At 41.8% G+C, this 25947-nt stretch overlaps 6 protein-coding genes across 6 annotated transcripts; 4 read left to right on the top strand and 2 right to left on the bottom strand.

Moving 5' to 3' along the window:
• Nucleotides 1-1774: 1774 nt before the first annotated feature.
• On the top strand, nucleotides 1775-3247 carry BCR41DRAFT_381747 (ribosomal protein L24e-domain-containing protein; the record flags this gene model as incomplete). Its single annotated transcript, XM_022027325.1, has 4 exons — nucleotides 1775-1779; nucleotides 2125-2200; nucleotides 2703-3008; nucleotides 3110-3247. 4 exons carry the CDS (start codon nucleotides 1775-1777, stop codon nucleotides 3197-3199), a joined length of 477 nt encoding a protein of 158 aa, XP_021878411.1. The 3' UTR covers nucleotides 3200-3247.
• Nucleotides 3248-3525: 278 nt separating this feature from the next.
• Nucleotides 3526-4688, top strand: BCR41DRAFT_359285 (hypothetical protein). Its single transcript, XM_022025189.1, has 6 exons — nucleotides 3526-3589; nucleotides 3686-3793; nucleotides 3955-3998; nucleotides 4092-4170; nucleotides 4302-4324; nucleotides 4465-4688. The coding sequence occupies exons 2-6, from the start codon at nucleotides 3712-3714 to the stop codon at nucleotides 4561-4563; spliced, it is 327 nt and encodes a 108-aa protein (XP_021878410.1). The 5' UTR covers nucleotides 3526-3589; nucleotides 3686-3711; the 3' UTR covers nucleotides 4564-4688.
• A 1786-nt stretch (nucleotides 4689-6474) lies between these two features.
• Nucleotides 6475-10757, top strand: BCR41DRAFT_373186 (hypothetical protein; the record flags this gene model as incomplete). The annotated part of the gene is made up of 5 exons (XM_022026744.1): nucleotides 6475-7024; nucleotides 7122-7549; nucleotides 7813-8293; nucleotides 9221-10650; nucleotides 10716-10757. 5 exons carry the CDS (start codon nucleotides 6475-6477, stop codon nucleotides 10755-10757), a joined length of 2931 nt encoding a protein of 976 aa, XP_021878409.1.
• Nucleotides 10758-11022: 265 nt separating this feature from the next.
• On the bottom strand, nucleotides 11023-11930 carry BCR41DRAFT_325992 (mitochondrial import receptor subunit TOM7). The gene is made up of 3 exons (XM_022021602.1): nucleotides 11737-11930; nucleotides 11565-11574; nucleotides 11023-11330 (listed from the first exon to the last, which is right to left on the bottom strand). Exons 1-3 carry the CDS (start codon nucleotides 11828-11830, stop codon nucleotides 11282-11284), a joined length of 153 nt encoding a protein of 50 aa, XP_021878408.1. The 5' UTR covers nucleotides 11831-11930; the 3' UTR covers nucleotides 11023-11281.
• Nucleotides 11931-12327: 397 nt separating this feature from the next.
• Nucleotides 12328-13535, top strand: BCR41DRAFT_399162 (P-loop containing nucleoside triphosphate hydrolase protein; the record flags this gene model as incomplete). The annotated part of the gene is made up of 4 exons (XM_022029031.1): nucleotides 12328-12621; nucleotides 12741-12833; nucleotides 12988-13118; nucleotides 13247-13535. 4 exons carry the CDS (start codon nucleotides 12328-12330, stop codon nucleotides 13533-13535), a joined length of 807 nt encoding a protein of 268 aa, XP_021878407.1.
• Nucleotides 13536-17718: 4183 nt separating this feature from the next.
• Nucleotides 17719-19606, bottom strand: BCR41DRAFT_424449 (hypothetical protein; the record flags this gene model as incomplete). Its single annotated transcript, XM_022030431.1, has 3 exons — nucleotides 17719-17966; nucleotides 18058-18079; nucleotides 18280-19606. 2 exons carry the CDS (start codon nucleotides 19604-19606, stop codon nucleotides 18072-18074), a joined length of 1335 nt encoding a protein of 444 aa, XP_021878406.1. The 3' UTR covers nucleotides 17719-17966; nucleotides 18058-18071.
• Between the last annotated feature and the right edge of the window lie 6341 nt (nucleotides 19607-25947).

Below are 25947 nucleotides of genomic sequence, written 5' to 3'. Positions count from 1 at the left end.
ATCCTTTTCCATTCTCTCCCCGTCGCGATGACAACAGGATCCTCATACCCAGAGACGAAGGAACAACAGAGCTTGGAGGGTACCACGGACCCGGTCGGCTCCTTACTAGAAGTCTGAATAGCTTACCACTACTAACGATCTATAATGAACATGTTTAGTACAGATGAGCATGTGAATTTCAAGGGAGAAACTTTAAACTACCATTTTGCCTTGCGGTGGGGACTGGTATTACGTATCGAGGCTTGGGAGTACAACTCAGGAAGGAATCATTTGCGTGTGGGCGGCGTAAGGTTTCAGACGATCCATGTAGCGATCCCTTGGTTTCCAGAGGTGTCTATGATAAGGTGGGTACTATTAGATAGCGGTGGGACGATGGTGCAGGGCCCTTCATATAACCGTGGAAACCTAGCGCTCTGGGAGGTAGCGGTTGGTTGCTCGATCCGCACTAATACGAGGTCATTTCATTATAGATCCAAGTCGTAACGAATTGATTATAACGATTGCTTTGGGGCCTTTCATTTTTATTCATAAGGACAGAGTAGTCGGTGGAACGGGGGTTGTCCTCCAAGGTTGATGGACCGGAGTTGCCGTCCGAAGGGGTGTTAAAATTGTCGTTGTTGTTTTCATCGTTGATATTCATCCTTTTTGAGATGGATGTGTTCCGTTGTGTGACGGTCATGGCGGGACTTCAATAAAAAGCTCCCACCTGGCGACGAACATAAAAACAACTTTTGATCTCTCTTTGACAGCCAGTCCGGAAATATCTGAACTAATCGATCAACTGAAACGCTGTTAAGGACCAAGGAGTTTTCTTCTTGACTTCGATGAGCCCCTGTTTCATAAACGCGCCTTTGGTCTCTTCGTCTTGGAGCCTACGGCTCCTAATGATCGACGGGACTTTGTGATGGATCATTTAAAAGTATACCATTGAACTAATGAATGTGCTTTTTGTATTCTGAGCTCGCACATGAGCACTGAGGGATACCTACCTCGCAGCGGAAAGTACGAGGCATCGACTGGTTTGAAAGTATGGATCAATATGGCTGAAGCCAATAGCTGTCCACTATATATTTTCATGCTTTCCTTCATGAGTAAATAAGAAAACATCTACGTTGAGTAGATTAGAAGTTATTTCTGGAATTGTACTCGCCCAACATTGTTGTTCCCAGAGTTGGGGTCAAATGACAAAAATCATTTTGGTGAGGATAGGGATAGGAGTTACCATTGCTTGAAATAAAATACACTGACGCGCGTCTGTGGCACCAAACAAAAATGGAGGGGTTTTTTTTTTTTTTTTTTTTTTTTTTTTTGGACATGCCAGTCACTAAAATAATTTTTAACTTTTAGTCATGGCACAGGCTCGTCCTTGAATGGATCTTCCTTTTTCGATTTATTCTCAGTTTCAAAATGAAGTAAATGGACTGGGCATAAAAATTAAAAAAAAAAGAATGGAGAAATACAAGTGACACGGGATGGATATTTATACACCAGATATGCACAGGCGGATATTCAGACATCAATCCATCTATTACTGTTATCGCTATCAGCTTTACCTACATCCGTGACAACCATCATCACATTATTTTTCTTGTCCAGCTATAGTGATGGGGCTTCATTGCAGAAAATATACTTCAACAACTCCATCGTGGAATTTAACCGAAATCAATTATACTTTGGCCCAGCAACTGTTCAGACATACATGGAAGTGAAGACATGATTAAGAAAACAAACAAACAAACAAACAAAAAAGTTACAAAACTCAAGCGACGGCAACATGGCGTTAACATACTTTGAAGGATGACCAGTTGCAGACTGAATCTTGGAAGAGGAAATCTCCAACAAATCAAACCATTTACTATCAAAAAAGGGTTGTATTCACAAAGGAAACGAAGCCAATATTTAAACCTGAAGCTGCAGCAGGAGCAATTATGGAACAATCACTTTTTTCTTCAGCTACAATCAAAGATTATCATAACGGCAAAAACAACAGCAGCAAAAAAGTGACAGAATCAATTAAGAGCGATGGGAACAACTCATTCACACCACTGTCAAACTATTGTTACAAATCCATGCTGACGAATTTGTCTTATTTTTTCTTTTTTTCATTCATCACTATTAAATCAGGATCGAGATTTGTGCCTTCTCTGGAGCCAAGATCTACCCTGGTAAGGGTAAGATCTATGTCCGTGTCGACAGCAGGGTATGTAACCTTCAACTTTCTCTTTCAGGACACTATTAGAAACTTCGCTCCTCAAGAAAGAGAGGGAAAAATAATTGAACAAACGACTGTCTTTATCAATCACAAAGAGATAATATAAAAAAAAAAAGCACCAGATTTCTCAAAACTCAATGGACAAAACTGAAAGAATACTGTATCGCCTCAAAAAGCAAGGAAAGGAGGAAGCAAGGAAGCAAAAAAAAAAAAAAAAAAAAAAAAAGCGATAAAGAAGTCAGTCCTTTTTTATTTATTTTTTTGGCCATTTGTAACTCAGGATTGCGTTAGGATCATTGTCTGTGCATCATTCATCATCCAGCTTTAGAAAGGATTTGCTCGAAACTGAACGACATTATGGATATTATTTAAAAAAGTTGGCATATACTGTGAAGCACAACGACTGACGACGACAAAAAGGGAGAAAATGTTTGGAGTAACAGAAAATCGATTGACTGATGTCCTTTTTTTTGTCTATTTATTTTAATAGTCATTCCGGTTTGTTAACGGAAAGGCAGAGTCCCTTTTCTTGCAGCGCAAGAACCCTCGCAAGATTTCCTGGACTGTCCTCTTCCGCCGCATGCACAAGAAGGGTATTTCTGAGGAGGTTGCCAAGAAGCGCACCCGCCGCACTGTCAAGCACCAGCGTGCTGTTGTCGGTGCCTCCTGGGAGGCTATTCGTGCTAAGCGCAACCAGAAGCCTGAGGTCCGTGCTGCCGCCCGTGCCGCCTCTGTCCGTGAGGGCAAGGAGAAGAAGAAGGCTGAGGATGCCAAGAAGAAGGCTGAGAAAGCCAAGGTGAGTACCAGATGTGAAGGCGGCATAGTGTTTTTTCAAGTAAAAAAAAAAAAAAAAAAAAAAAACTAACTCAATTTTGTTAAACACTCTTTATACAATAGAACGCCTCCAGCGCTGCTCGTGGCCAGCCTAAGCTCTCCAAGCAAGGCGCCAAGGGTGCCAAGGTCGCTATTGCAAACACTTCCCGTTAAGCATCTTCTTGAGAATTTCAATAAATCTCCTATTAACATTTCAGTTGATCTGTAAACGTGATTTAATATCTCTGCGAACCCTTGAGTAATAATATCTGTCTTGAAATATCAACCTTGTCATCCCATTCTTGATGAGATTCTATCATCCTTGGCATGGCGGCGGCCTCAAAAGACGCCTACATTGGCCCACTTCTTTGACCTTTGTTGCTTTGAGAGAGAGCAGTTTCCTCCCACCATATTCGGACGTATCACGTGCGTGTTGCCACCAAACATAAAAAAATAAGTTATTGACTGATTGAGGAGCATTGATCGATCAAAACGCGTTAGTTCATGGAGCCACTAGCAGTGGAAACGTTAAATACTCTTATCCAGTCCATTGCTGATGAGAAGGAATGCAAGTTGATGATGTTGCTTTCTAACACAGGCAACAAGGTGTTTTTTTTTCTTGGATGATCCAAACTAATTGGTTATTTTGAAATAAAACAGTGACAAATGATCATTTGATTGCCTTGATGCATTTGTATGGTTCGCAAGGAGATCTCACCAATTCGTCAGTGATGGGTGCATTACGTCTGCTGGATATCCCAAATTCTGGTTCATTTCAATATCATTTATTTAATTGGTCGTTCTTGAACGTTGAGGAGCTATAGAATGCTGCTGCTGATTATACGCACATTTTTTTTTTTTTTTTTTTTTTTTTTTTTGATCTGTCGCTATTTTCTTTGTTGGTCCTCTATCATGGTGTCAAACATTAGTTGAGAAAGTTGTTGCAAGTGAATCTCGTAGAACATTCTATAAGGCAAGAGGCATTCTGTTTTTATTTATTTATTTAAATATATATTTAAAATATATGTGTAGTTGATATCTTTCATGTTTCTTCATGGATAAGCAGGTCAAGGATCTTGGATCGGGAGTAATAAGGACCTGCAGACCAACCCAACGTTATTGTACTTGTGATCAATTTATCCAGGGTAAGATGTGGTATTTGTACATAAAATAGCTCTATTTTATATTTTTTCCTGGTATTCACATGGTCATTCTTGGTGATGAAACAATTTATTATGATTTTAACCGGTGCCCTTTTTATGCTTATCGTGGTTAGTTGTTATGAGCGATGCCATCACGGTATATATAAATGATCTTGTGGTTAATTGGAATAACTGCATCATTGATAAGTACTGGAATGCTGTTTTGAATATGCTTTGGGGCTGATCAATCATTGTTCATGTATAGTTTTTTGTTTTTTTGTTTTTTGTTTTTTTTAGTGCCAGCATGTTCTCGCCACAAAATTATCTGAAGCCCTCGGATTGACACAAGAAACAAAAATTACTGATGTTGCATTTGCGGAGTACATGTGCTCGTAGAAAGGGAACGACAAAGATGAAGCCCCCTCTATCTTCCAAGTAAACGACTCTTATCCCAAACATTGGGTTCCCTTGGCCACACAAAAATAAATAAATCAAACAAATAGATTTTTTTTTTCTCGAGAGCATCATTCTTCTATTCTTTTTTCCTTAAACATGAATAGGCAGGGACAAACTTGAGGAGCACTGAGAAACTGAGAAAAGAGCAATTGGGCCCTCAACAATAGGATTTCCACGCAAGGCGAGGGTAAAGGGAGACAGTAAGAGAATGAGAGCTTTTTTTTTTTTTTTTTTACATGTGTACAGACTTAAAAATATTTAGGTTTTTTTATTTTAAATCGAGAAACATCCATCCATCTGGAATGTGGTTTTTACTTTGTCTATCGTAAACATTTTTGGATGCACCAAACCTCCAATTGTCCATGTAAGATGACATGAAATGCGACATGTTCCTACGGTTTATGTGTAAAATGCTTTTGTAAGAGAAATAAGAACAATATTGTGTAGATCTGGGATTGGCAAATGCTTGATGGAGGGAGGGCGAGACAGCGGAGACAAGAGAATCCTGTTCTTCTTTTCACTTTTGGAGAAGTAAAAAAAGAAGCGCCGCTGTTTGCTTTCGACTGTAGGATCGCCACTGAGATGGGCAGTGCATGAGACCGTGTCGATTCGCAACTGGTTGGGCAATCAGGGCATTTCTGTGGAACAAGGGAGGCTCAAGACTGTTTTGATGGTATTACATGAAATGCAGTAGCATGCAGAATGTCTATAACAGGGACAATTTTAGCATCGCAATTGTATCGCATGGGCATGGGCATGGCAGCAAACAAAGCAAAAACATATAAGGGCCTCTTTTCTTTTCTTTTCTTTTCCATGTTTTTTTCGCTTTTTGCCTTTTTACCCTTTTTCCTTCCCTTTTCCCTCGTTTTTCTTTCCTCTTTCTTCTTTTCCTCTTTTCCTCTTTTCCTTTTCTTCCTTCGGTGCTTTGCTCATAAAACGCCTCAGTTACTACTCCGCAGAATATTGTATTCTATTATATAAACATTTATATAATTGGAAGTGAGGGTGAATGAATGGTGTCGTATTGACTAGTTGGTAGTAAATCGGCCACACGCGTTCTATTTCACTCTTACTAAACTACACTGCATAGCCAAACAGTGTTCCTTTCTAAAAAAAAAAAAAAAAAAAAAAAAAGAGAAAGACGTTCCCATGAGGAATAGTCTGTAATGATTGTAATGATCATTCCTCTTTTGTACATTTGTGTTGTCAACGTCTTGATTGTCTAATCCTTTCTTTTCCTCCCCCTTTTTTTTGTTTTTCCGGCAAAAACGTCAATCGCCATCCTCCTGTCATTCATCATCGTAATCTAATTCAACCTTTGACTCGACTTTTTTTTTTTTTTTTGTCTCCTCAATTTACCCAATCTTACAAAAGGCTACACATTCATTTTTTTTTTTTTTTTTTTTACACCATTACCCCTTTGTTCCCTCATACCCCCTTGCCTCCCTTCACATCACACTTTTGTACCTTCACACTTTTACAGACCTTTTACCTTTACACACTTGTGCACACCTCTCATACATTCAGACACATCGTATTAAAAAACCTCTCTCATAATTATTGAGGATTGATAGGACCCTCTCGTTAGATACTGCTTATATGGCTGCACCAACCCCATCCAACGCAGTGGATTCAGTGCATGAAGCTAGGGGTGATCATGAGTCAACCTCAGTAGTATCAACACCACCTGTCTCAAATCAAACTAATATCACCACTGGGTCAGACGCGCCTTGCCATGATTCTATATCTTCCCCTGCCTCACCAAAGCGGCTTATCAACACCACTGTTACATTTACCATCAACCATCGTCGGAACCAAAGCCATGGCCATATGAGCTTTCCAACGCTGACCATGCCATCAACCCCAACCTTTACAGCTTTCAACAGCACTGCATACGATACCCCAAGGAATCCTCTGAGTGCCGCAGCTCGTAGCTCTTCTGTACCCACAACGCCTGGTCAGGTTCACATCCATCATTCTGTCCCGCCTAATAGTATTAGTAGCAACAGGAGCAGTGCTACTGGTCTCTCCGTTGCTGCTCCAGAGAAAGAGACCTACACATTATCGGATCGCACATCCATTCTTGTCCAGACCACGGGTCAGGTCCCTCCCTCTTTAATCGGATCAGCATCAGTTATATATAATGGACACATGTACCTCTTTGGTGGCCGGCCAATCGGCAAGGATCCCACCAATGATCTCTATGTCCTTAACCTGGACACGCTGGTATGGACCCTCATGGATCAGCAGCGACAGCAGTCCCTACATAGACAGCGGATGATTGATCGGTCAGATGATTCTGAAGGTGATGATCAGCAACAATCACCTCCATCCGAAGATCGAATGCAAACACCACACGTTCAACTATCGGAAGATCCATCGCCTGAGCTAAATACTATAGGTAATTCACTTCCTTATAGAATCGCTAGCCAAAAGTGGTGCAATACGGAAGATGCTCACTTTTTTTATTGCTGTTATTATTTATTTTTCTGTTATAGATTCGTCCTCATCTATACCTTCGCCACGATATTGCCATTCAGCCGTCCTAGTGGTGGCACCACCACTCCTCGACATTAATGGATCGCTCATAGGATGGGGTGGAGAGGATACAGCTCATATGATTATTTTTGGCGGTCGCTGTCTCAGTAAAAATAGTGACGAGACCAAAGATAACGCCATTAACGACTCGGAGACGTGCCTTAATGATACACATATCCTAGATCTCAACACACTGCAATGGATCCCATCGAGTCTCAGTTCAGGCTTCAATAGCCCTTCCTCTACAAATTTAGCCATCTCCACTGATACAGAGGAAAGTCAACGTCAAAAACAGAGTCGTGAGAATTCGAGGCGAGGATCAATGGATCAACTCAGTTTTGTCTCTGATGATGTATTCTCAGAATCGTTCATCCATCTTCGGTCACAGGTGAGCACCTTTCCGATTTTTTTTTTTTTGGTGTAGTTATTTCATAACCATGCATGATGACAGGTCAAAAGGAATGTCTGCTGTGACACAAGCGTGGGCTCCACTTGCAGCAAGACGTGACAGCAGTGCCTCAGCTCCGGGACTGGACAGATTTCAGTATTGCATTGTCATCTGTGCTTTTACGATTTTACGCTAACGCCCTTTTCCCTCTTTTCCCTCTTTCCCCTCTTTCCCCTCTTTCCCCCTCTTGTTTGATATTTTAGGAGGACCAATCTCCAACTAATCGATCTAGACAACATGACCCATATCGTCACTATACACCAGCAGCTCGCTTCGCACACGTCGCTTCGCTGACAGGCGATCGTATGGTTATTGTAGGTGGACGTGGATCCAATAACGAACAGTTACAGGATATTTGTGTTCTAGACCTCAAGACCCATATCTGGATGGCGGGCGGCGAATTTCAAGGACAACCCTCATATGGCCGTTCGGCTTTGGCCAGTGTCGAAGAGCGACCGATGACACGAAGAAGACGGCGTTATCTAGAGTGTCTTGCAGCCGAGAGCATGTCTCTGCAGTCCCGTCCATCATCGACTGTGTCATCATCAAGCTCTCTTACTCATCAGAGTCTCTCGGCATCTGGACCATCACCCTATGGACAACTATCCACCACTCCTGTCTCACCATCAGCTATGTTGAATCCATTGTTGAACCCACGGAAGAATTCATGGCACCGCGGAGAAGGTCATCCATTCGAGCTAAACACGATGTCACCGGACCAACGCCAACGGTTAAAAAGCGACGCCGACTTGTTATCTACAATAACACAGGACGACGGCGTTTGGAGGCGGGTCTCAAAGTCACCCAGCGCTTCCACGGAGCAAATGACAGGCTCATCTACCATGCTCAGTGTAGAAGACGCTCTATACAGAGTACCCTACAATTCTGATGCCTCTAAATCCAAGACTATGCTCACTACACTACAGACAACAACTTCCTCTAATAGCTCCTCCATCAGCTCTGGGTCTAGAGATTCACGGGCGCGATCTAATTCAATCGTTCACTCTATAGCCTCTTCATCCCATACTCTTTCCTCTAATAAGTATACGCGAGCAAATACTTCTCAAGGATCTATCACCCATGCGGTCCCGAAAAAGTTTTTTTCAAAGTCAAGTAGCAGCCTCTTTGACTTGGACAACTTGGCGACAACGATTGCACGGGACCAGAAAGTACCACCTTCACCTAGGGGCAAGGATAGCTTTACGAGTGTGTCACCAAGTCGGGAGAGGACACCAAACATTAGGAGAAGTAATAGCAATAGTGCTAGCTCAACATCAAGCCGTAGAAGTTCAGGCTTTATAGATGACAGCAAGTCTGGTCGAAGGGTTTGGAGGGATGTGGATGATGACAAGAGCGACAAGCGACGATCGCTAGACAGTGTTCTAGACTCTGTCAGCCTGTCGGGCAATTCGGCTGAAGACAGAAACTCGGACCTGACAACTGTATCCCGCTCAATAGCAGTTCCTTATTCGCAACCTCTCTACTACTATTCGAATTACACGACAACAGAAAACAAACCCAAACGAGAATTTTTCAAAGTGCAAACAGCGAAAGGGCCTTACCGGCCCTTTTCTAGCAAGGTAGTTTTTGATATTCGGCCTGAATGGACAGCTTTAGATTTAGGGTCAGGAATGTTGGGGGGACCTGACGGCCTTGTCCCCCCCAAGATGCTTTTCCCTGTGGCTCAGATTGTGGATCATTACTTTTTGCTTTCTGGTGCGTCGATTGAGGAGGATGGACATACGAAATCACAAGAGCAGGCATCTAGTAGCGCCCCCACAAGCAATGTTTCTGGTCGACATTTTACAGGGTCTTCAACCTCATTGCCCTCCTCCTCTCGACGACACACATTCTCAGTCTGGATGCATCATTTCCACAATCATCAATGGACTCAGTTAGAGCTGTCAAAGAATCTACGTACTGGGGAATGGAGTCATTCTGTTCTGGATCGTCAGAATAACTACCTATACATTTTCGGACGTAGGACATCGGACTCTAATGAGGAAGAGTCTTACATTAAAGCACCAAGAGTAGATGATACCGACCCTGAAACAGATTTTTCATCGTCTGCAACCGTTGCATCTTATTCACACTTGATTAAGGTTGATCTGGAAGGGTTGGAGATCTGTCCAGATGTGGATGAATCATCCATCGGGCCTAGTGGAGTGAAAATGGGGCTGGAGATGCTAAGGGACGGAGTTGGAGCTGATGTTGTCCTTGTAAGTTCTGCGGATGGAGGCCGTGTACGAGTCAACTCTGGGATTGTAGGTCAACGCTGGGGATATTTTCAAGCGTTGATGGAGGAAAGAGAAAGGATCTGGAAGATGGAAGTCAACGAAAGACTTGCGAAGAAAGCTTCAGAAGCAGCAGATCCTCCAGGTGATCAAGACAACTTGACCTCGAAACAGTGGTACCTTGACGACCGACCTGCAGAGATCCTCGTTCGTGAATCAACCCCTCTGTTGGTCGGATTCCTCCAATATCTTTATACAAACGAGCTGTCAACACCTCATCAACTGAAGCTCAAGACACTTCAAGGACTTTTGCTTATTGCTCATTTCTACGACCTTACACGACTGCAGCAACTTGTACGCCAGGCACTTTATCAACAACTCAACGCTAATAATGCGCCCGCTATTTGTGAAATTGCTGTGTTGACTCACGAATTTGGCCTCCAAACGCGGGCATTAAGGACAATATTACAGAGTGCGCGATTAGTACAATTGAGACGACAAGGCGAAGCAGCGGAGGCAAAGCGACGGCTTGACTTTGCAATGTCACGATTAGAGGAGATCGAAGAGGATCGTAAACGGAAAGCATCTATGCATGCGAGTCAACTTTTGCTACAACAGAGTCAAGCAATGCATCATCACGGTTCTAATAATCCGAGCTCCATGACAGGTGGTAGTTCCATCTCGATGCTGCGAGGTGGTTCAGCAGTGTCTTCGGCTGCTGGATCTGGGACATCGACGCCAGGATTGAGTACCATTGGTCGATTCTTCAGACATCGTGAAGAGTCAAGCGAATCAATAGGACCAGTGGTATAAGGGTCTCGATTTTGTTTTCTAATTTATTTTATTTTATTTTATTTTATTTATTTCTGCAGTTTTCTCTTCATCTATCCATCATTGTCATCATGCAACCATAGCTATCATTATAACTTTCATCCATATCCTTGTAACATTAATTAAACTAATCTTGGAAAAATAAAATAAAATAAAATAAAAAAAAAAAAAAAAAGACAAAATTGCAAAATTGATTAAATGCTGCGCCCTAGGTGTACTCCAAGAAGTGTTTCAAGTCAGAGCGTATAGCATTATAGCTTGTTGTGGATCCTGGCCATGAGGATTGGAATGCCACCGAGCTTATTTATCGGCTACTATTTAATTTTTTTTTTTTTATTTTTTTTATTACTATTATTAACAGTTACAAGTGCTTCCTGTAGATCTGACAGAGGAAGAATAGGTTTTCGATACCAGACAAACTAAAAAGTTGAACTGCGTCATCGGTGCATAATAACGTAAAAAAAAATAAGCCTTCAACTGCTTCCAGCTTACTGACTATAAAAATAATGCTGCTGATTATGGCCCCTTCCTGGTTTTTTCACCACAACTTCGATCCTATCCTTCACATCCTTTTTTTTTCCCTTGTCGAATGATATTGTATTTTTTTTTAGGCCAAAGGAAGGATAAGACGGATCAAAGAAGGCTTTGGGTCGCTTCTGTTAAACACCATTAAGATAAACAGTTGTGAAAAAAAAAAAAAAAAGGAAACTATTGTTAGTCGCTGTTCTAGTGAACAAAAATAAATATTTTCGCTTCAGTATTGGGGAGGGAGAGATCTGACATGGCAGAAGAATAAGTTTCTTCAGCCCTTAAAACTCGTTTTTTTTTTTTTTTTTGTGTATGTGTGTGGTGATGATACAAAAAGGTTTTTAGCAAGTCGCATAGTTTACCGTGTGAATCCTATATAGTCGCATGAATATAAAGCAATATAAAGGAAAAAAAAAAAAAAAAAAAAAAAAAAAAAAAGTAGTAGTGATAGATTAGCACAATGGTTCCTTCTTTATTTCAACTATTGTAGAGAAAGCCGAGCTGTTATGACAGTCGATTACAGCAAAAACATACCGAGGTAGATCACGAATGGAATAAAACCAAAGTGGACAACGGTCTTGACGACATCAGTGGCCTTGAGGATGATTTCCTTTGTCTCAGGGTTCATGGTGAAAGTGTTTTTAAGGAATATATTTACACAATTGAAAGATCAAAAAGCGAGGGTGAGTGGTATGAGTAAAGGAGTTAATGTAATGGTTGAATGCAGGGTTTCCCGAAAGAGATGTTGACATTTTCCAGTGGCTTTGATGATCAGACCCTAAAAAGAAAAAGAAAGTTGCACCTGTGACGAAGGAAAAACTCTTCATTCATAAAGGAAAAAAAAAAAAAAAAAAAAAAAAAAAAGTAATCCGCATCAACGAAGAAATGGCGTCCGTAGCACCAACAGTATATAGGACTTTGCAGACATGGATACTGCCGAACACATATTACTGCTCAATGCACGGGATCTCTACGAGGCTAAACATGATATCTATCCGGAACATCAGAACAAGGGCTGTTACTCGAAAAAGACCTGTCATCTCAACAGTCAATAATGATCATATTGAATCACAGAGTTCAGAACTAATAAAAGCCTTAAGGGAAACACGCACAAGGAATGTGTCCATGCCTGCTACTGTAATTTCCAAATCTCAGAGGAAAGTCCATGATACCCAAGCAACTACCAACAATTCCACGAATTCGCATTATCATCAAGAGGACACTATAAAAAAAACTTCAACAAAGAAAAGCAAGGAAGAGCCAGAAAAGTTCTCTAAAATCCTACAGGCTTTTCCGTTTGTTCCAAAAGCGACGACTAGTGAATTATCCAAAGCACACAAGTTCTTTCTTTTACCTGCAGTGTTTGTCAAAAGTGCTACCAATCTGTCTACGATACCCGAGAACACTTCAATACCCGAGGTACATACAATGGACACTAAAACAAAAGCTTGCAAGCCGTGTGTTGTATGAAAAAAAAAAAAAAAAAAAAAAAAAAAATTCACGCAGTTTCTTTGCTTTCATTCATTGATAATCAATAGGTTGCATTCATTGGGAGAAGTAACATTGGAAAGTCCAGTTTAATCAATGGTCTTGTGAACAGGAATGCACTAGTCAAAACCTCAAGTAAACCTGTAAGCAAACAAATGGCTGGACTTGCTTACAGATACATTTTTATGTAACTTATTGGAATCCGTTTTTTTTTTTTTTTTTTTTTTTTTTTTTTTTTTTTTTTCGTTTACGTGTCAGACAGCTCGTAACACTTGCAAATCCTCCAAATGTTAATAGGGCCATACACAGATGATGAACTTTTTCAAGATTGGAGACAGACTATCTTTGGTGGATATGCCAGGATATGGCTGGAAAAGTCGAGATGAATGGGGAGGCATGATTCTGGATTATCTTCAACATCGTAAAAAGTATGGAAATATGTCTTGCGGCGTGCCTCAACGCTTGATCTTTTTTTTTTTTTTTTTTTTTTTTTTATTTTTTTTTTATTTTATTTTTACTAACTACAGCGCCCCAATTCATGTATAATTTTTTAAAGTTTGAGAAGGATTTACATCCTAATTGATCCATCCCACGGAATCAAGGACAGCGACAGCCAGATTATGAAGTTGTTAGATGAATCAGGACTCTCATACCAGGTTGTGTTGACCAAGACTGATAAATTATCAAAGACAAAATATTCAATAGCTAAATCAGAGGTTGAGGCTCAATTGGTTAAGGATGCTATCTGCTGCTATCCTTTAGTCTTGGGCGTGAGTAGTAGGACAAAAGATGGACTTGATGAGCTGCGGGCAGCCATCATTAAAGCTGGACAACTGTCGCTTTGATTAAATAATAATAATAATAATAATAATAAAAACAATAGTAAAAAATAAAAAATAAAAAAAAAAGTAAAAGAGTATAATTGATGTAGATTGACACGTCCAATCCTCAATGATGATGGGAAGTCACCTATTATAATCGACGATCTAGACAGGAAGTGCTCCCTTCATCTAGAAAGAAAGTCTTTCCACGTTACATCTCAACCATACTACGTACATCATTCTGGAGCAGGTCCATTAGGTGACACTACTTTTAATTTTTTTTTTTTTTTTTTTTTTTTTCTATTCTACTACAAGATCGCAAATGCGTACGAAGGCCAGGTTCCGATGTAGCGGAAGTATGGCACGAAGCCGTGTGATCAATGGTGGCACTCATCAATAAACTGTAATATCGTCATCATCACATTTTTGCTTTCTTTCAAGTCACTTCCTTTGAGCCTGATTAATATATATATCTGCGATCGGCACAGTGGTGTAAAAAGTCCTTAATTAAAAAACTATTCCGCCCAACACCTCCTCCACTCCACGTCTGTGCGCCTCATGCAATTGTCCAGGGTATAAATGCAGCTTTTGTCCTTACAACAAAAGCTTCGCCTGAGTACCAGTGTTTTCAACCATCCTGTCCTTTCGCCAACGGTTTTTTTGAAATATTATTGCACACATTATCAGTGGCACTGTAAATGGAGAAGGCTACAGGCCTGGAATGCCCTGCAGGTGAGACGCACGACTTGATGGCAATGAAACACCCATGAGGAATAAAAAATAAGGTTCAGGAGATGTTCGCGTGCGTGTGTCCTCCTCCTCCTCCTCTCCTCCTCTCCTCCTCTCAGGCTCCTTCAAAGTCGAAGAGAGTGAAAAGTCTATCCGAGGATTTTTAATGGAATCATTCAGTTCATTAAACAGTTGGTTGTCCAGGTTTGTTAGTCAATTAGCAAAACTCCTTGCCAAAATACGAAGCTTGTCGAGGCCCTAGGCTTTGGGCAAGGCAAGGTGGTCTTTTTCCAGACTAGGCGGGGGAAGGGAGGGCCAAGCGCTTGCTATCTTATGAATAAAAACGGAAGTGCCCTTGAAGTGCACTCCCAAGCCTCGGTACGTAACAGACCAAAAGGCTCCGAAGTCGGCCTGATGAAGGAGAGGCTGGACTTTGTCACAATAGTTAGTCTGAACACTGCTAGACGAGACATCTTGAGCATTTGAAATGCGCAAGTAGTGTTTTATCGGTTACACTTCATGGAGAATCATATATCCGGCTATCGGCTGGATAGGAGGCATATTGTTATCGCGAAGGAAAGAGTCTTCAATTCTTGTCGAGGGGTAAGCACCTCTGTACATCGGGAGCGCAATGAAGTGAAGCAGAGAGGCTCTTACCATTGGGTTCCATTCATGAGGCCCAACTTCTCCGACTTGGTGAAGTATTGCATAGATATTGGTGTTTTTTACAATCTCATCCAAGCTATCGTCTGTATAAAAAAAAAAAAAAAAAAAAAAAAAAAAAAAAACGACTGAAAGAAACCGACTTCGCCTTCTTTATCATCCACTGACCGGAAAAGTCGATGGACGTATGTCTGGAGTCATGTGAGACTTCATTTGGACTTTATCCTGGAATGAAATGGAGCTTTCGCACACAAGTACGAACCTAATAAATCTTAATAGTTGGATCATTTCTATGCAGCATCATAGGGTTAAGGCCACATGACTGACGCCAACATATTCTACCGCAGCACATATAGTTGGTAGCAAATCAGGTTAGCTTCCTGTCTATCACGTCTGTTGTATATTTCAATATACAAGATAATAACGGCCCAGCTATAAGATTAAGAAAAATACTAAAAACACACTAGGAACATACTAGGGGAATTCCTAAAATTAATACGCTAAGAAAAGTATAATAATAATAACGCGTCACTAGAGACGCGACAAAACACCGACATGGTTCCTGAATAATCCCATGTCGCTTCTAGATAGATATGTAGTTACTTGGTACGAGTCTCTCTACCAGAAAATGAATAAATACCCCATGGATGTGGTGTGTGGACCCACATCTTATTCTCACTTATCTTAGCTTCTGATAACTACTGTCTAAATATTTTTCAACGTCAATCAACCATAAATCCAAAAGGCAAGGAAGAGGATAAATCATGGAACAGAGCGCCGTGAGGGTCTCTGTTATGGCTTTGCATTCATTATGACATGGATGCTTACCACCTTTTCTCTTAATGGCAAAAAGAAAAAAAAAAAAAAAAAAAAAAAAAAAAAAGAAAGTTTAATAAACTGAGTGTCCAACATTCATAAATAGTTTTTAAAATTGTTTGCATTATTAATATTACTATTATTAATTTCCCTTTTTTTTTATTTTTTATTTATTCGACCCAATTGTGGAAATATAAATACAATGAGTCTGTTAGTTTATATCAGTGGTGATAACTGCGACGGATCCATCATAGATGTAGTTTTCATAAAGTGGAGCTATTCACCCATTCTGTGTTTTGTGTTTTGTGTTTGGTCTCTGCAACAGCTCCATGCTAAACTGGGTTGGCTGGCTAGCTGGGCTAAGCTGGCTGTATTTGTTGCAGTGAGCTACGCTCATGTGGTAGAAGTGGTGCAACGCCCTCAGCTTCAGCCACAGACGCCAAGACATTAATTATAAAGTTTTTTTTTTTTTTTTTTTTTTTTTTTTTTTCTCAATACTTTCCACATGCGCGTAAGCTACGGCTTTGGACACACCATGATTTGACAGCGACTTCCATCAATGCTTGCTTGCAAGTTAGATCAGGGCCAATCAAACTTTACCTTCCTCAGCTTTACAAGTCGTCTAAAAATCTCTGATCAAGACCTTTTTTTTTTTTTTTTTTTTTTTTTTTTTCTTTTTTCTTTTTTCTTCCTTGACTAGAGATACACCTTGGTGATGCCAGATTGTTGAGCATTTCCTTGTCGTTTTAGATTGGGGCATCGTCGATATAAGATATATAGATGTATGTATACTATCTCTGCTCATTTCGAGGTCCAACTTGATTCTTTTTTTTTTTTTTTTTGGTCGAGAGGGGTTAATTTCTTACTTTATATTAACTAATGTGGGACTGTTGAGAGCATTGACATGGTTTTTGCTCATGGAGCTATGAGCGATAAACATGAACCCACTGTTGGGAAATATTTCTCCAAATTACATGTGAAGTAATAGATATACAGTCGAGCGCTATGGGGGATTGCAAAACAAAAAATTGTCAAGTTTTGTTATATTTCCAAGATTGTCATTGGCTTAGAGCACATTTCAATTTAAATATTTTTTACTTTCTATTCAATAACTTCAGCCTATCAACTCCTATTCTCACTGAAGATACGTACGCCATGATTTTTTTGGCGAAGGGGAGTCCTGCTTGATGCTCTGCCTAAAATGGAAACTGATAGTGACACTTCATTTGACTATTAGCTCTGGTAGGAAGACATTTTTTTTCCGTTTCGTGTTACGTCCTTGTAAAGAAGGCTTTTCAAAAACACTAATTTTGGGGATGCAGTAACGTGGCGGAGGGCCATGAAGCCTGGTGGAGGCACAATGAAAACTACAGTGCTGAAGGGGTAGTGGAGAACTGTTGGTTGAGTCGAAAACAAAAAACCATCTCCTCACACGCACCACTAGTCGGAAGTAGAAGTTAGCGGGACGTGGTGCGTGATCATGCGGGCATCATACCTTATTTCGAGTGGATCCTATTTCGAGTGCGCAGACAGTTTGCCTTATTGCAAAGTCATTGTGTGTGGAAAATGTTGACAATGAAAATTAAAATAGTGCAAACGGGCGTGGTTAAAATGAAGAGGAATGTGAGAGTGAAACGCTAATGGGCAAGCAAAGTACTATTTCCATTACGCATGTATTCTCGTCCGTTCTTCAACCATTCAGTTTTGCCACCATTTTTTTTTTTTTTTTTTTTTTTTCAGCGAGAAGGAGCCAAACCGTATTGGCTCGCAACAATGAGTCCACTCCATTTTTGTTCAAGAATAAAAAAGCCAGGCTCCTCTTTGTTTTCGTCAAACCATTTGTGAGTAGATTGAAAACCCATTTCGACCAAGTTTACTGGGAATTATCAGTTTTTACTACTTCCTGAGCCAGATGCTGCGATGAGCAGTCATTTCATATGGATTTTCACTAAAGCCAAGATTTTTATATCATTTTTATTTGAAGATAGATTCCTGAATCATAATGTTATACGTGCATCTTCCTTTCTTATTATGATCCTGGCACACTACAGAGCAACTCTCGTTTTACAGAAGAGCAGCCAATTCCCCCTAGGCATACACCTCATAACGCCATGTTGTGGGAGCACGGGAAAACATGATAGTCTTTCCAGTAAAGCTACTAACTGATGAAGGTGAATGGTAACAAAGGTAGTGATCTTGTTCGTCATGAGTGAGCTTTGCACTGTTATCTATACTTTGTCTCCTTGTGTGACAGTATATAGCCTTAAGCCTATAAAAAGGCTTGTTTTAATAATTATAATAAAATCATCTTTTGTCTCTTTTAATTATTACACCTTGCCCCAGTGTATAATCTTATACTCCTAATTTCATTTAGAAAGGTATTGGACACTCTTCATTTTATTTAGTATTTTAGAAAAAGGGAACGAACATGGCCATATACTATCCATGGAGACTGAGTTATGCTTAGATCATAAAAACCGCAACAGAACACAGTGTTATTTGGAACTTAGGTTATCTTTCTCTGGATTATCATCCTTTGGGTTCTCTTTCTCTGGGATACCTTGCTCTGGATTGCCGTTCTCTGGATTGTCGTTCTCTGGGTTGTCGTTCTCTGGATTATCGTTCTCTGGCTTACTGTCCCTATCATTTTCTGGTCTATGACGCTTGAAAAACGTCGAGATCGATTGGTTTGTGCCTGCGTCTATCTTCCTTTTTTGATAAGGGTTGTACAGCTTCTTGGATGATGATGGCGAGGACTCCAGAGATGGTGGTGGTTTCACCGATGATGGCGGCTTTTGTGATGATGGAAGCTGTGGCCTTGACAATAATAGTGCTGATAGTTGCTTTTGCATATGATCTACCCGAGTGTTAAGCTTCTCAAACTTGTCTTCGCAGGCGGCTGAATTGTTTGATACGCCTCTAACTATCTCTTCTATCTGAATCACTCTTTGCATTTCTCTTTCCTCGTAACGTTTTTCCTTTTCCTCTAAATATTTTTCCAAACGTTCGTAACGTTTTTCCTTTTCCTCTAAATATTTTTCCAAAAGTTTGTCTCTTTCCTCGTAACGTTTTTCCTTTTCCTCTAAATATTTTTCCAAACGTTTGTCTCTTTCCTCTGAACGTTTTTCCAAATGTATATCCCTTTCCTCTAAGAATTGCTGTAATCTTATTAATGTGGGCTCTTCTTTCGTCTTTCTGCCGTCTTCTGAGTGCTGTAGGCGCGGTAGCTGCTGTAGGTGAACTACCTTGTTATAGCTAACATCCGTCTCCCCCTGACTCTCGTTGTCTTCACTCTCTTCTGACTCTTGACTGTCACTTTCCTCTTCCGCTAGCTCTTTCCCTTTCGTTGGAATCCATTCTTTCTTTGTTGGATTGGCATGCTCTACGAGCCTACTGTATTGCTGTTGGATCAAGCTTGATTTATTGTTAAGGTACAAATTGTTGCCAAGGCGGTAATTGTTGTCATTTGTCTCTTCCCTATTTCTTTTTTTATTTGGTTTACTAGTCGGCGGAAGGCTGGAGTGCTCTTGGAACTGCCTCTGTGGCTCTTTCGACTCTTTGGGTAAGTAGATTTTTAGATGGGCATCTACTAAAGACACCGAAGTCTTGAGGACGACATCGACAAACGCATTAATAGCCGCACATTTTTTGACATGACTGCGCAAAGTATCTCCTGGTTTACACGTCCATTTCGGCCAACACTCACACACAAATAGCCCTTCATTGTTCCGAATATACTCGACCGAGACATCTCTAACAGAACATGTGTAGGACATTCTATGGTAACTTCTAATATGGAAGTGGATACCCTTGTCTTCTGAAGAGTCGGTTGGGTATCCATACGCACACCACTCAAGAGAGCACACTGCTGGTTGCCCTTTAGGCATTTAGCTGAGATTAAAATGGAAGAAGAATTGGCAAAGAGTGTTTTTTTTTTTTTTTTTTTTTTTTTTTTTTTTTTGCAGAGAGTGTATTTTTTTAGAAAGAGTGTATTTTTTAGAAAGAGTGTATTTTTTTTTAGAAAGAGTGTATTTTTTTTTAGAAAGAGAAGAGTGTATTTTTTCTTTTTGCAAAAAGTGTTTTTTTTTTTTTTTTTTTTTTTTTTGCAGAGCGTGATTGTAATAAAGTCAGACTAGAGGAAGGCTAGGTAACTAACCAGTTGGTGTGCAAGGGATCAAGAGAGGTACATGGGCAAGGATGGAGGAACAAGTATAGTAAAGATGAGGTGTTTATTGCTACTGATTTGATATGGTACTTGCAAGCGAAATCACTATAATAATTTTGTGCAACATAGTATTTCGCCCATATTTCTAGAGCATTCCTTGCAACAGGATATTAACTAGTATAAATAGGTCTACTTTTCTATCTAGTTCTGTAGCATAGTTCCCCCTGAATAAAGATACCTTTATTGCACCCTTAGATCCCCCTAGAACACTACCTTGACTTTTGCATTGGTAGCAAAGGAAACCACGACCACACCCAGAGAACTACAATTACCATTGAATTTCACCCCTCGCCATGGAACACTTGAATAACGCCCTTTCGTCCATCGATCTTCCTCTGAACATTCGCGAAGCCATAGCTACTGCTTTTAATCAGGCCCTCTCTACTGCTAAAGCCAACGAAGCCGCTGAGAATGACCTAGCCAGAACTCTCGCCACGGTCCTAAAGCCACAGAAGCCTACGCCTTACGAAGGAGCTATTAACGCTGTTGCAGCCTTAAACTTTGTCGACAGCCTGGAGGAGTATTACACTATTGTCACACTCACGCCATCCAAATGGGTTCGATACGCTGTCCTCAGTCTCAATGGCGAAGCCAAGGCATGGTGGAGAGATTCCGGGTTGAATCTCGATACACCTTGGGCTGACTTCCGTAAAGCATTCCTCCGTCAGTTCACCCCTCCAGATTCTGCGAATGCAGCTCGCCGAGCGTTGGATAAACTTCGTCAGGGAAGGATGAGTGTGGCAGAATATACGAGCAAGTTTAGAAGCCACCTACGTCTGGCTACAAATCTCGACAAAGACTCTGCTTTGCAAAAATACATGCTAGGCCTTGAGCCCGAAACAAGCAAGCAGGTAAGACTTAGACAGCCAGAGACGTTGGACGATGCCATTGAGCAGGCGACCATTGTCCACAGTATTCTACATCCCATCGATGCCACCCCTGTATCCGCTACCCCGAACGCCTTATCACCCCATCATGAGAATAATTCTGGCCCTACACCAATGGATCTCGATAACATGAGAATGTTGGTTGCCAACCTGTACACCTCTCTCCATCAGCAACGACCAAACAGAAACCACTCCAAGCCAAGCTCGCTACCCAAGCTCACAGCAGCTGAACGAGAACGTTGCGTTCGTGAGGGGCGTTGTTTCAGATGCCGGAACCGAGGTCATAGAGCCGAACAATGCCAACGCACCTCTGTCTTTAATATAGAAAACAATGACCATACGCTTTCTGAGTCGGGAAAAGAGGAGGGCGAGCAGTAAACCAGGCCTGCCTCGCCCCCTCTAGCCCCAGCCTTCAAGCCCTGGATAATAGAGGGCATGGTCAGTTACAGTTGATGACTACAAATAAAAATCCTTTGTGCACAAATATAACATCCATGCCCCTTTCTGATCACTCTATTGCTCCCACTGCATCTACTTCCTTACATCTACTCTCTAAGTATTCACCTCATCCTGATCCCCATTCCCCTACTCATTCCTCATTGCTAAAAAACAATCCCCTCTCCGACCCTATTTTCCCCTCCACTGATCCTTTCACTGTTTCCACTTCACTCACTTCCACTCATTCATCTACCCCTAGTTCATCCAATCGCCACTCCCATTGTCGTAACGAAATTCGCCTTCAATCCTTCAGCCTTACCTATGACAAACATAAAAACTCTCGCCGACTTCTTACTTTCATTGGAGCAGTGAATGGTCGACCTGCGCGCATTCTTGTAGATGGAGGGGCCGAAGGCAATGTCATAAGTTCCTCTTTCTGCGAGAACACACATGTTCCGCTAATTGAGGGTAGACCCATTCCTGTCATTCTTCCCAACGGTACCGAGACAATTGCTCAGCACACAGCCACGTTCACCCTCGCCCGCAACGCGTATCAGGATAAAATCAACGCCATTGTTTATCCTCTATCCAAATACGACCTAATTTTGGGTAAACCATGGCTGACGGATATCAACCCTCGCATCAATTGGCGAACAAATGATCTGCATTTTGAATACCAAGGTACCCCGGTCTTGTGGCCTTGCACTGGCATCGACAGGAAGCCTAGACAGCGATCTTCCGTCATATCTGCTCTTAACTTCCTTACCGTTGCCTCGGAACCTGATGCCTCTGTATTCCTCGCCCAAGTTCGAGTTCCAGTACCTGTCTCTAGCAGTAGTTCTGAACTACCGGACTCTATCAAGCAAATCGTTCAAGTCGAATTCCCTGATGTCTTTCCTACAACACTTCCCGATGGCCTTCCCCCTGACAGAGGTGATAGCATGCGTATAGAGACTGACCCTTATGCTGACCCACCTGTCCGACCTGTCATCAGATTGTCGATCGCTGAGCTTGATGAACTGAAGAAGCAGCTAACTGATCTTTTACAAAAAGGATTAATCTCACCGAGCACCTCACCATACGGTGCTCCAGTCCTCTTTGTGAAGAAAAAGGATGGCTCGCTTCGAATGTGTGTTGATTATCGGGGCCTGAACAAGATCACAAAGAAAAACAGGTACCCCTTACCACGGATCGATGAATTGATCGACAGATTCAGAACAGCTAAATGTTTTACCAAGCTGGATCTACTCTCGGGCTATCATCAAATGCGTGTCCATCCTGATGATAAACACAAGACCGCGTTCCGAACTCGCTATGGCCACTACGAGTTTAACGTCGTACCTTTCGGTCTTACAAATGCACCTGCAGCGTTCTCGACTATGATGCGTAACGTACTTGATCCACTTCTTGATAAATGTGTTGTTGTGTATCTCGATGATATTTTAATTTACTCCGATAACGAGAAAGATCACTTAGAGCACATCCGACAAGTACTCTCCCTCTTGCGTCAAGCTGGGCTTTATTGTAAATTATCCAAGTGTTCCTTCATGCAGGAAGAGACTGAGTTCCTAGGCCATGTCATCTCCAAGGATGGACTCAAGACGAATGGCGGACTTGTCAAGGCAATAAGGGAATGGCCAGTACCAACAACCCAACGACATGTGATGCAATTCCTTGGTTTGACTAATTTTTACCATCAGTACATTTCTCATTACGCTGATATTGCTCTTCCCCTCACACAATTGTTAGGCTCCAATAAGGAATTCCACTGGGGAAAATCTCAACAAGACGCCTTTGAGACTTTGAAAAGAGCAGTGAGCTCAGCACCAGTTCTTAGGATATTCGATCCTGCCCTCTCTACAGCAGTCGAAACAGACGCTTCAGGCTTTGCAATTGGTGCTGTCCTGTTCCAGACGGACCAAAATGGTGAATCACGACCAGTAGCTTTTACTTCACGTAAGCTCAACCCAGCGGAACGCAACTATCCTACACACGAACAAGAACTGCTGGCTGTGGTGCATGCTCTGAAGACATGGCGATACTACCTTGATGGTTCTCACTTTGTCGTTTATACCGACCATGCCACTCTACAACATTTTCCTAGCCAGCCGAACTTGACTCGCAGACAAGCAAGATGGATGGAGTTGCTTCAAGAGTATGATTTCGTATTCAAGTATAAACCTGGTAAAGATAACGTCGTCCCTGATGCTCTTTCACGAAGACCGGACCTCAAGGACTTGGAGGCTACACCTACTACTTTGAACTCCTTGGATATCAATCTAGACCCTGGCATTCGAAAACAACTAGCCAGTTGCTACCTACACGATCCAATTCTAGGTCCCCTCGTGCATCAGTATAAGGATGCCTCTACCTCGGATCGTTACTTCGTGGTGGATGGTCTACTCTGGATCAACGCTGGACAAGGCCCTCGCCTCTGCATACCCAAGGACGACGGACTCCGTTCACAACTCTTGCATGACGCTCACGACGCTCCTATATCAGGCCACTTGGGATTCGATAAAACGTACAGTAGCATGCGACGAACATATTTTTGGCCACGCATGGCGAGGGATATAAAAAAATACATTGCTTCCTGTGAGCAATGCCAGCGTAACAAGCCTTCACTAAAGCCTCCTGCAGGGCTTTTCCAACCTTTGGCAATTCCAAGCCAACGATGGGATACTGTAACAATGGACTTCATTGTCAAGCTTCCGAAGACAGCCAGAGGTTTTGACGCGATTACGGTCTTTGTGGACAAACTGTCCAAGCAAGTTCATTTCTGCGCTAGCCGAACTACCGACACTGCCTCTGATGTTGCACGACTCTTTTTCGACAATGTTTTTAGACTGCACGGCATGCCTCGGACAATTGTGTCAGACAGAGATTCACGTTTCACCGGCAAGTTCTGGACAACGTTGATGAAGCTCATGGGCACCAAACTTAACATGTCTACTGCCTTCCATCCACAATCAGACGGACAAACAGAGCGCGCCAACAGAACATTAGAAGAAATGCTCCGCTCTTACATATCGTACAAGCAAAACGACTGGGATCTTTTACTGCCTATGATGGAGTTCGCATACAACAACTCTGTCAATCCTACGACAGGCTTCTCCCCATTCTTTCTGAACTATGGTCACCATCCACTAGTCCCTGGATCTCTTTTAAAGCCACCTGATACCAATGTTCCGGCTGTCAGTGATTTTGTTCGAACCCAGTCGATGAATTTGGCGCTAGCTCAGGATGCCATCATCGAAGCGCAGAATAGGCAAAAGGCCCAAGCGGACAAAACTCGCAGGCCTGCTACGTTTGCTGTGGGTGACATGGTGCTCTTAAGCTCGGAAAACATCTCTGTCGCGGGACATAAAAATAGGCCGTCGCAGAAACTGGAACCTGAGTACATAGGCCCTTACAAGATCATTTCGAAGGTCAATGAAAATGCCTACAAGCTGGAACTACCGCCTGACATGCATCAGCATCCAGTCTTTAATGCCGATCTGCTTCGCCCCTATATTGAGTCACCTCGTGAATTCGGCGACCGCTTACCACCACGCCCTGCCCCCGAGCTTGTAGATGGAGAAGAGGAGTATGAAGTCGACAAAATCATTGACTTCAAAATGTTTGGCAAAACTCCTAAGTGGCTCGTTCTTTGGAAAGGCTATCCATTAGATGAAGCCACTTGGGAAACAAAATCTTCGCTCGCAAACGCTAAAGAGGCGCTTGCCGTCTTTGAGGCTTCAAGAAAAACAAGATAATAGGTTTCTTCATGACGGGAAGGATGCAAGCGAAATCACTATAATAATTTTGTGCAACATAGTATTTCGCCCATATTTCTAGAGCATTCCTTGCAACAGGAAATTAACTAGTATAAATAGGTCTACTTTTCTATCTAGTTCTGTAGCATAGTTCCCCCTGAATAAAGATACCTTTATTGCACCCTTAGATCCCCCTAGAACACTACCTTGACTTTTGCAGTACTACTAGACTATTTATATGTTTTGGTTGAGGTGACAGAGTCATCCTCGTTTGATGATTGATTACTAATCGGAGTCTTGGCATCTGATAGGGTACTCTCTTCGTGCTTGTCTTCTGGAATATCATTGGTCAAGTTTGGGTCATGCGGATGAGTCATCTGGTCTTGCTGCGGATTGCGCAGCATTTGTTTGTTTGCGTTGGACACTCGATTACATTTAGGTTCGGCATAGACTCTTGGCGTAATGATGTCATCTATTTCCCAATCTCCGTTATCGGTCCAGGTGAGTGACCATTGTTTACATGACTTGCACATTGGATAGATGGAATTTCTAGAAGATGAGAACTCAGAGATTAGCTATCTCTGACAGTGATAAATGCAGCCAGTTTTGTCTTCGCCAAGATAATAAATAGTTTTTTCTCAGGGGCCATGGGAGAATTCTTTATTGCAGCATTGGAGGCAGCCGAGAACTCCGGCAACATGGCCCATGACCGAAAGGAGGATCGTGCAGCTTGATCTTTTTCTCGGTTGCCATTTTGAAAGGAAGACTACACAGCGCATAATGAAGCTAGACGCACTTATAGTTTTGAGTAAAGAGTCGTCCATAATGTATGTAAAGGTTTTACACGCTCATCATAATGAAGAGGAAGGTTTCACATGGTCTCAACAATGAAAGGGGAGCTTTCACACACTCACAATGAAAGG

This window comes from Lobosporangium transversale (assembly GCF_002105155.1).
Source record: "Lobosporangium transversale strain NRRL 3116 chromosome Unknown BCR41scaffold_37, whole genome shotgun sequence".
Classification (NCBI taxonomy): domain Eukaryota; kingdom Fungi; phylum Mortierellomycota; class Mortierellomycetes; order Mortierellales; family Mortierellaceae; genus Lobosporangium; species Lobosporangium transversale.
Note: the sequence above shows the minus strand (reverse complement) of the source record. Positions and strands in the feature narration are given on the sequence as shown.